The 11,219-nt window shown below is 36.3% G+C and overlaps 1 protein-coding gene across 1 annotated transcript in view; it reads left to right on the top strand.

Moving 5' to 3' along the window:
* BBS10 (Bardet-Biedl syndrome 10) overlaps positions 1-10,019 on the top strand; it is a 70,413-nt gene extending 60,394 nt beyond the window's left edge. Inside the window, exon 3 of the mRNA XM_053719213.1 lies at positions 8,108-10,019. Coding sequence (XP_053575188.1) covers positions 8,108-10,019 — 1,912 coding nt within the window. The remainder of the gene's footprint in view (positions 1-8,107) is intronic.
* The last annotated feature ends 1,200 nt before the right edge of the window (positions 10,020-11,219 follow it).

Raw genomic sequence — 11,219 nt, forward strand, 5'->3', positions numbered from 1 at the left:
AGCTAACAAAGATAAATATTCCACTTTGGTGAAATTGGCAAAAACCCTACTTATACATCTAAAGCACCTCAACACCATCTAAGTGCCTCTTCTCTGTAGCTGAAACAGAGAACCAGCCTTAGCCAGAAGCATGTGGACATGTTGAGATTTTTGCATTTCAATGCAAAGTTTCTGAAAGAGTAAATAACAGAAAATGATTAACAGTGATAGTCTAACGCTTTCTAGTTCTACCTCTTTTCAAACAGTTTTTGGTTTTGTTTAATTATAAAACTGTGCTCTGCTGCTTAAAAATTGGACAAATAGTTGTGTTAATGTAAAGTTTTAGTCTGAAGTTTATATTTGTAACACTCAGAATGTTGATTTTATTTAAAATATAGGAAACAATTAATGATTCTTTTTTTATCCGATTAGTTGAAAAAATAATCGGCCGATTAATCGATTAGCAAAATAATCGTTAGTTGCAGCCCTGACTTTTATCGAAGGCAGCTGGACACGTTTGGCTGTGCTCGCGTGGTCAGTTTTGAATAATAGAAAAAAATATTGTTATGCATTTTTCCATATATATTTTACCAGCTTTCTTATTATTTTGAATGAAGTGAACCCTGCAGTATTCTGACGCCTTACTGTACAACATTCTACACAGTGATTTCTGGATCAGTGGAGTAGCTTGAGTATATTTTTCCCTAATTGGCTGCAGCAAAAGGAAATGAGCTTCTTTTCTAAGCTTTTCCTGCATTGCAAAATAATAAAAAAATTATATCAAAATGCAATTCAAAATGTATTCAGATAGTTTGCAGCACATTGTGTAATTGCTGATATATGCTATGTGTGTATGTGTGTGTATATGTGTTATATATATATATATATATCCCACTGCAAAATTAAATTAGGTATGTGTTTGAGTAAAATGAACATTTTTGTTTTGTTGTATAAACTACTGACATTTCTCAAAAATTCCAAATAAAAATATTGTCATTTAGAGCATTTATTTGCAGAAAATGACAACTTGTGAAAATAATAAAAAAAGATGCAGTGTTTTCAGACCTTAAATAATGCAAATCAATACTTTGTGGAATAAGCCTTATTATCAATCACAGCTTTCATGCGTCTTGACATGCTTTCCACCAGTCTTTCACATTGCTGTTGGGTGACTTTTTGCCACTCCTGGTGCAAAAATTCAAGTAGCTCGGCTTTGATGGCTTGTGGCCATTGATCTTCCTCTTGATCACATTCCAGAAGTTTTCAGTGGGGTCTGGAAATTGGGCTGGCCATGACAAGGTCTTGATCTAGTGGTCCTCTATCCACACCTTGATTTAACCTACCTGTGTGTCATGGAGCATTATCCTGCTGGAAAAAACAATCCTCAGAGTTGGGGAACATTGTCAGAGCAGAATGAAGCAAGTTTTCTTCCAGAAAAGCCGATTCATGCATCCTTCACAATGATTAATTTGCCATATTCCAGCCTTGCTGAAGCATCCCCAGATCTTCCACCAAATTTCACAGTGGGTGCGAGACATTGTGGCTTGTAGGCTTCTTTAGGTCTTCGTCTAAAAATTAGACGACCTGGTCTTGGGCAATGCTGAAAATTGGCCTGGCTTCAGCAAAGCAAGAATTGAGCAGATTTATCTTTGTGAAGGACATTCTCAGAGACATACAGTTAGATTAATTACATAAGATGAAGAGTTAATTAGCAATTGGTTAAATGTGAATAGGCCTTTTCGTTAATCAAACACTGAAAGAGTCCATTTTTTTTACTCAGCTTTTTGGCCAAATGAGTGTCTATCCTGTATATATTTTGATATTTATATGTGCGTGTGTATGTGTGTGTGTATGTATGTGTGTATATACAGTGAGGCCTCGGTTTACGAATTTAATTCGTTCTCCGGGTCGTTTCGTATTGCGAAAAATTCGTAAACCGAAACACGGTTTCCCATAGGAATGCATTGAAAATCAATTAATGCGTTCCGGAGGTCCGAAAAAATTCAAGTAAAGTGTCCAAAAAAGGCTCCAAAAGGCTCCAAAAGGCTTAACAACTTGCTGCAAATGGCTCCAATGTCTCCAAAAGGCTCCACAACTTGCTGCAAATGGCTCCAAAAGGCTTAACAACTTGCTGCAAATGGCTCAAAAGGCTCAACAACTTGCTGCAAAATGGCTCCAAAACCTCTCCAACACCTCTACACTGGTACCCAAACTTCATTAATTCAATCATACTTGAGTATGCAGGGGGCACAGGGGCCACTGGTTTCGTATTGCGAAAAATATTCGTAAACCGAGGGGGGCAAACCGGCATTTTGACCGGCATTTTGTTTCGTATTGCGAAAAAAATTCGTAAACCGAGTCAAATTTTCTTCAAATTTCGATTTCGTAAACCGAAATTTCGTATACCGAGTCGTGCGTAAACCGGGGCCTCACTGTATATGTATATATATATATATATATATATATATATATATATATATATATATATATATATATATATATATATACTGACCGAATAAAACTTAGGACGTTTTAAAGCATTGTGCAGGTGAATCTTTTCTACAAGTTCGTATAGGATAGTTAGATAGATATATAGATATATTTACACACATTTATATGGAAATCTGGATCATTCATTTCTTAACAATATTAATAATACATCTCCATAATAGTTTAAACTTATGGGTCTGTTGTGATCTTCGGCATGGTCACAGCCGCTCTGCACTTAACTGTAGCAGGTTACAGTAAGGCTGGCACCGTGCTGTGTGTGGAGGAGACCAGGATGAGCAGCAGGCTAGATAGCGCTGTATGATGGAGGTCTCTTGCTTTAGGAGCCAGGGACCATGCTAAGTGACTTCAGAATAATGCGTCCGGCTCCCTGATTGCTGTGCCTGGATTTTATTAAAGGTATGTGTGCTAAGTTAGCACCCTTTTTATGTTCTTGCTACGTATTGACCTCTGGCCTTGCTTTGCTGCCAAGCCTGAATGGGAGGTGTTAAAATAACAATTCAGACACCCATTCAGTGCTTAGTTATTTTCCTATGAAGACCGAAGTGCTCATTTTCCTGGCCTGACTTATTGATAATGACCTTGGCAAAGTTCCTGGACCACACTGTCTTTTTTTACCCTCCTACTGAGTTATATATTCTGTAGACTGACCTTCTGGCTTTTGAACTTTGGAATAATATAGAACAACAAATTGGACCACACAAATATAAATAAATTGTGTGTCCAAAAGGGAGGTGCGCCAACTCTAGCAACCTCTCTTATATTGATTCTAAGGAATGAGGTAATAGTAAAAAATATATATGAATAAAATAATAAAAAATATATATTATAAAAGATATAGAATATCTATATAAAACAACATATATATATATATATATATATATATATATATATATATATATACACACATATGTAAATTAATAATCCATTGAACTATCACAGCATATATGTGTTCCATATGATACAATCCCAAAAAGTTCTCTCAGTATGGGACCATTAGATCGATGATTGGGCAGCTCTCTCCACAAAATGATGGGAATATAAGCACAAGTCCTGAAAGAAAAAAAAGAGAGGCGCCCTTGGTGCAGCAAGTTCTAAGGAGATAGGACCAATATCAACATTAACGATTCAGTACTCACAAAAGAGATTGCACATCCAGTGCAATAGTAAGCAAGACGAAGCTTCAGAGCTGTTCGACTGACTCCCCAGTGGCGGATCAACTGAGAACAGGAACAGGACTCGATCGATGACCCAATTTCCGGTGTCACTTGCTGGCTCAGGACGCCAACTGTGTTCCAATCACGGTAAAGTCCAAAAGGTGATAGTTGAAATAAGTATCCAGGAGCAAGGTAAAAGTGAACAGTGACTTTTATTAAAAATATATAAAAAGTTCACAGGGTGTGGGAGGGAGTTTTGACAGTTTGGGTAGAGGTCAGGGGGGCGGAGGGGTGGGAATGGGGGGTGTTATAAAATACAAAATTTGTGAGAGGTAAGCACATTTGGGATACGTTCATGACATAAGTATGTTACAAACAGCGGAACCAAGGTTGTGTTGAAAGATTAATGTATGACAATGTGCCCAACTGTGTTGGTGCTTGATCCTGTTGTTCCTTTGATATCTGATGTAACTATGAGTTCTCATGTGTGATACTCTCAATAAAAAGAATTAAAAAAAAAAAATATATAAAAAGTTGCTTAGCAACGCGTTTCTCAGCTAGATATGCCGTTTCATCAGGCTAGTAGGCTACATAATAACACAATCTACCTTGCTTCCTTTTAAAACCTAAATAGACCAATCCTGTGCTGTGTATTTCACACACCCATGAATGTAACATGTGCATTAATCATGTCAGGTCGACAGGTTCCGGGGTGTGTAAAAGATATGGATACCAATTTTTACATGTCAAATGACAGATATTCTATTACATATGGCAATTTTGTAAACTCTTATATAATGAAACAAATTCTCACTGAATCCAAAGAGGATAATAATAGTAATCTCTACCAAATTAAACAACAATAGATCTTTTTCCACAGGAACAATAACTGTCTCCAAATATATATATATACACGCACACATGTGAATATATACATATATATATTTTGATATTTAAAAAAATCACACATTTAGGGGTAATAATAACTAACCCACTTAACAATAATATAGAAATATTTCTTGAGGGAACAAAACGACTTTTGCCGCTATATAGTTGCTAACAGTGCAACTAAAAAAATAAACATAAATACATTTATATATATATATACGTGAAGGGCTAAATGGTCTAACCCACTAAACAATTCTTTGACAATGATTTTTTAAAAACAATAATTTTGAAGGAAATAAAACAACATTTGCCATAATAGGATTGCTAGCAATTACAACTGGATATATAAATATAGATGTATCTATATGATGATAAATCTTAACTGTGCATTCGCTATCAGTCACATGAATAATATAATGTAATATTAATATTGAATTAATTTGATAACCTTACTTATGTGTGCACCCCGTGTACCCCATATAATCCAAATACAACCATATATAATATTAATGTATGATGATACATCTTCCCTATGTTATTACTACCGATCGTTGAATATACATGTTTAGTTAATATAAAATTATATTAGTGAATTTAGAACCGTACTAGAATTTTTCCCCATATACTCCATACATAATAAAAAATCATAATTGAGAAATGAAATCGGATCCTTATATATAGTACTAACAAATATTTATAAGTGGTGACATAATGATAATGTGATAATTTCCTATTACAAAATATAGACCTCATTCAAATACAATGAGTGAGTCTGTAACTAATATTAAATGAGGTTACAAAAAATTATCCTCATTATTTTAAGTGTGTAAGTGATGATATTTTCTCTATAAAAAACGTATTGCTATTACCAATATCATGATCTGAATAATAAACCTATATAAATAAAATATTTCAAGAATTTTTCTATATGTATTTTTTTTATATGTAGTGTCCAGGACATATCTATACTGTGATATAATAATGAGATAATGATATGATGGTGATATATTACTAAAGACAATATTGTGATATATGATACCTATATAGATGGAATATTCCAAATGCTTTATATAACCATAACATGTCTAAGCTGTGAGATGTAAATATAATGATATATATGAAAATTTAGCGATGTGATAAGGGTTAATAATAATAATAATAATTATTATTATTATTATTATTATTAACACAATTGTATTATTATTAACCCTTATCACATCGCTAAATTTTCATATATATCATTATATTTACATCTCACAGCTTAGACATGTTATGGTTATATAAAGCACTTGGAATATTCCATCTATATAGGCAAAAACAAACCTAGTTCTGTACGGTGAGGTTTGTAGTGTTTTGAGATATTTTAAATCTAGTCACTTAGCAGTTTCACGATTTACTATGTAAGAACTGTTAAAATCACATTTTAGAAGATGAGGCCACTTTCTTCTTATGGTAAGTAATATACTGCAGTGTTCTTTTTAGATGTAAACAATCTTGAATATATTAAAAGTTAAAAAATATAGGGCTAGATTACAAGTGAGGCAAATTTGCCTGTTAGCGGGCGCACGTTAAATAACCAGCCGTTACAAGTGGCTGGTGGATGTAACTGTGAGCTCGCCGTTTCACTTTGCGCTAAGTGCAATTAACCAAATGTCAAACCTCTGGTTAAAAAACAAATTGCCACCCAAATAAAAAAAAAAAATTGCCACCCAAATAAAAAAAAAACTTCACAAAGAAGTTATAAGGGGTTAAAGTGAGTGGATGTGGGTGTTTGGGGAAAAAAGGCACCTAAAGTGCCTTTACATGGAGGTCAATGGGTGACTGTGTTTTCTCTATAAATATATATGTATATGCTTATATACATATATATTTGTATATAAGCATACACATTTATTTATTGCGGTCCAACGTTGCGGAAATCGCTCCCCTGGTTTGCCGTGTATGTCAACATAAAAACGAGGTTCCCATTGGAGCCTATGGAAGCGCACTCTCGTGAGCGCTTTCCTTTCGGCAATGTGAACGCAAGGTCGCATTCAGATTGCGCCGCACTTGTAATACCAGCGCTTATTTGCATGCACTGGTATTACTGGGTGGAGCGCAAATATTGCGCTTGTGTAAGCACAATATTATGCTCCACTCATAATCTAGCCCATAACTGATAAAACGTGCCCAATATACTGATCATGCTTTTATATAAATGGCATTGTTTAACACTTATTTTAAACACCACTCTATCCAACTGAAAAACACACATGAACTGATCTCAGTAATTAGCATCCATTATTGTCAGTTCCGAGTGCCATTGTGGGGAAATGGAGATCAGATCTCTTGTGAGTAAACAATATGGGCAGTGTTTGACTCAAAGACTGTGATCACTTTGTTAACAAAGAAGTTTGTTCCTGTTTTTCCAACATTGGGGAAAAAAAACAGATTGGAATCGACTCTTTTTTTATGTATGTATACGGATTAAGTTCCTTTACATTTAGTACATGTGTATCACAGTCCACTAATGGTCAGCAAATAATCACCAACAATTGTTAAGGGATATTAAGATATAATGGTAAGAATGTGACAGGCATCATGAAGGGGAAAATAAACCCATTTCAAGAACTCTATGTATGATGATCAGTATTCAAATCTCTGTTAGAAGCTCATTACCTATATGGAACATCATTCAACTAACCTTGAATATGTGTTCAATTAATATTGTGGATATGGCTGCTTCTTGTTCCTGAATCCAGTTTGTATACTTGATCCAGTGTGTATATAATATCTGTGTTGTGATGATCAAATATTAAACTTCTATCCACATGAGTGAAAGTATATCAAAGTGTTGTGATACATAAGTGTGGCATTAAGGCCAACAAGTCCCACATGCTTCTCACTATTCCCACCTCATCATTATTTTGAGTTTTGGCATATATGTATATGTGCAGTACAGCCAATGAGAAGGCTGCTACCTGTTCCTTTCCTATTGTATGTTCTCTGGCTTTCCTGTGCTGGGTTGAAGATACAACCGCGCATATGCTGGAATGTCTGCATGGGCCAGACAGACAACCGAAAACCAGTGGGTACCTAATAAGAAAGTAAAAGTGTTTGCCGATACAGCTTCCTTCTGAAAATATTAAGAAAAGTGTGTGGTCTTGGGGGCAGCTGGAGGTGAATTGCAGGAGGCCTTTTAATATGTAACATTTTCTATCCTTATGACAGCTATAAAGTTGTTTTATAGTTATTACAGTATTTAAGACACAAACTATATACCATAATTGTTAAAATAATTAATATTCATTATCCGTTTAGTGTCTCTCTTTAGTTGCACCAGAAAAAAACTGCAAGTATTGGCATCTTCTAATGATATGAACAGTTTAGAGTGCATGCAGAGGCTATGTATACACATGTATTATTTTTGGCTTTATGTATGCTTTCCATTTCCCATTTTATCATATTTTTCTCTTGTTTCTTACTCAAAAAACAAATTACTAAGGAAAGGCAAGATAAACCTGTTTAGATATTGTATATGAATTCTGTTACATGTCACTATGCACTCTTAATAAATGATGTAATTTATTTTTCAGAATTATTGTGAGCTCTGCCTCTCAGCACTACAGTATCGCTGGTGATGGTGTGAAATCCTTTATTATTCTGCTATGTGGCGTCCTCCGTGAACTTAAGGTCATAGCTGATAAAAATGAAGGTCTACGGTTTTTGCGAAGTAGCCATGGAAAAAACAAACATCAAACACAAGGTCCTTTATTAAAACGAATGAGCAATATGTTAATGACCTTCCAAACTGGAGTTCTGGAACCCATCATTGTAAAATATTTGTCTCCACATTTTCATTCTGTGTTCTCAACATTAGGAAAGGAGACAATATTGAGCAAAGACTCATTGCAGTTAATCTTGGATGCTTATTTCTGTGGAAAAATAGGGTATGCCAATCATATGTTTATAAGTAGTCTTGCTTCTGAGTTTCTCTACAAATGTCTACTGAGCGATTTTAACATTATTGATGTGGTCAAGCTAGTGAGCAACTGTTTTCCAGAGCTGCACACAGAGGTTACTGGACTCCCAGTAGAGAATTCTAGAGTATTACCTGGATTGCTGCTGCATAGGCACTTTTCAGTGTACTGTCCAGCAGAGGGAGAACTGAGAGCACTGATTGTGACAGAACAGATCCATCAGAGTCTCTCCACATCTGACATAGATTTTCTTGTCAGTTCAGAGGCACAGTTACTATTTTCCGAGCAATATCTACGAGAAAGGACTGAAAATATTATGAAACATTTCCGTAACAATCAAGTCAAACTGATTTTATCAAGCGTTAAACAACCAGAAATTGTACTGTACTTTGCAAAAGAATTTGGAATATCCATAGTTGACTGTTTACCATCTGAAGAGATTGATCTTGTATACAAATTTACAGGTGTAGCTCCGCTGTCTGTGCCAATAAGGGAAACATTTCTTGGCCATATTACAGATACATTCATAGTTTTAGGCTGCCGGCCAATTTTACTGGGATCAAGAAAGTATGTTCACCTTAGTTTAAATGTCTTTTCTAACTTAAAGCCTCACTGTGTTGTCTTATGTGGGCCTGTGAAGGGATTTACTGAACAGCTTGTTTCATCTTTCTCTGGTGCCTTTATTATGCTCCGGCATTTGTTTCAGCAGTGGAATGCCAATGTGGAATATACAACAGCAAGACAAAGATGCAAACTTAGTGAAACTATATCGCTGCCAGAACAGAGTTTGTTCTGTGACATTTACAGGAATGACTCTGCTTATTATAAATGTGAATTGCAAACAGTTTATCCCAGCACCAACATAAACTCTACAAACAAAGAAGTAAAAACCTCATTAGAACACATTCCTGAAGGCTGTACTCATAATTTAAATAAACAGCCTCAGAAAAACATTGTTGAACAAGTATGTTTAAACCAAGAAGATGAAAGTCTCCAACACATTTGTGGATTTTTAGAGAACGAAAGTTCAAACGTGGAGACTATTTCTGAGAGCTCATGTACTAAGGTATCCAGTGTAACCACGTGCAAGCTCAGTAGTCTATGTGATATCACTGAACAGCTACATTCAGCAACAAGTGTGAAGAGTGGAGTGCTGGTGCCAGGGGGAGGAACCTTTGAAATGTTGTTACACTATTATCTCCACCACTTTGGACAAAAATGTGATGATACAGAGCTTGCACTGCTTTGTCGGTTAGTTGGTAATGCTTTATTATCTATTCCTAAACACATTTGCAGAAGAAAGAAAAGAAATGCGAGTTTTGCTCGGTTTTATGCACAATTCGTTAATACTCTGCAAGGTGAAGGAGACCCAGAGACCATTGAAACAGACTTTGAGTCTCTGTCTTGTAAATATCAGCTAGTGGCTTCAGTCTTTCATTGTATCAGCAAGCTTGTGGCCATTGATTTCATTCTTGCCACCAAGAAAGTGTCTCCTAAGGCTAAATGTGAGTCTGATGAGGATCTGTGAATAAGACAATGGATTGTAATTACAAGATTGCAATAAATCAAAAAGGACGTAGAGTCAAAATAAAGTTTTCATGATTCAGATAGAACATGTAATTTCAATCAACTTTCCAATTTACTTCTGTTATCAAATTTACTTTGTTCTTTTGGTGTTCTTTGTTGAAGAGTATACATAGGTGGGCTCAGGAGCGTCAGTGCGCTGCTGGTAGCTAGCGGATGGTTGGTGACTGCATATGTGTGCCTCTTGTCATTGGCTTACCAGATGTGTTCAGCTAGCTCCCAGTAGTGCATTGCTGATTCTTAGCCTACTCGTTAAGAGACACCAAGCGTCAAATTTGATAATTGAAGTCAATTGGAAAGTTGTTCTGAATTTGCATGTTCTGTCTGAATCATGAAAGTTTAATTTTGACTGTACTGTCATTTTAACAAACTATCGCCTAGATTTAGAGTTTTGTCGGTAACGACCCGCGTAGCTAACGCTGGCTTTTTTCTGGCCGCACCTTTAAAATAACTCTGGTATTGAGAGTCCACAGAATGGCAGCGTTAGGCTCCAAAAAGGGAGCGTACAGGCATATTTAACGCCACTGCAACTCTCGATACCAGAGTTGCTTACGGACGCGGCCAGCCTCAAAAACGTGCTCGTGCACGATTCCCCCATAGGAAACAATGGGGCTGTTTGAGCTGAAAAAAAAACCTAACACCTGCAAAAAAGCCGTGTTCAGCTCCTAACGCAGCCCCATTGTTTATGGGGAAACACTTCCTACGTCTGCACCTAACACCCTAACATGTACCCCGAGTCTAAACACCCCTAACCTTACACTTATTAACCCCTATTCTGCCGCCCCCGCTATCGCTGACCCCTGCATATTATTTTTAACCCCTAATCTGCCGCTCCGTAAACCGCCGCTACTTACATTATCCCTATGTACCCCTAATCTGCTGCCCCTAACACCGCCGACCCCTATATTATATTTATTAACCCCTAATCTGCCCCCCACAACGTCGCCTCCACCTGCCTACACTTATTAACTCCTAATCCGCCTCACTAACCCTATAATAAATAGTATTAACCCCTAATCTGCCCTCCCTAACATCGCCGACACCTAACTTCAAACATTAACCCCTAATCTGCCGACTGGAGCTCACCGCTATTCTAATAAATGTATTAACCCCTAAAGCTAAGTCTAACCCTAACACCCCCCTA

Source organism: Bombina bombina, chromosome 6 (genome assembly GCF_027579735.1).
Source record: "Bombina bombina isolate aBomBom1 chromosome 6, aBomBom1.pri, whole genome shotgun sequence".
NCBI lineage: Eukaryota > Metazoa > Chordata > Amphibia > Anura > Bombinatoridae > Bombina > Bombina bombina.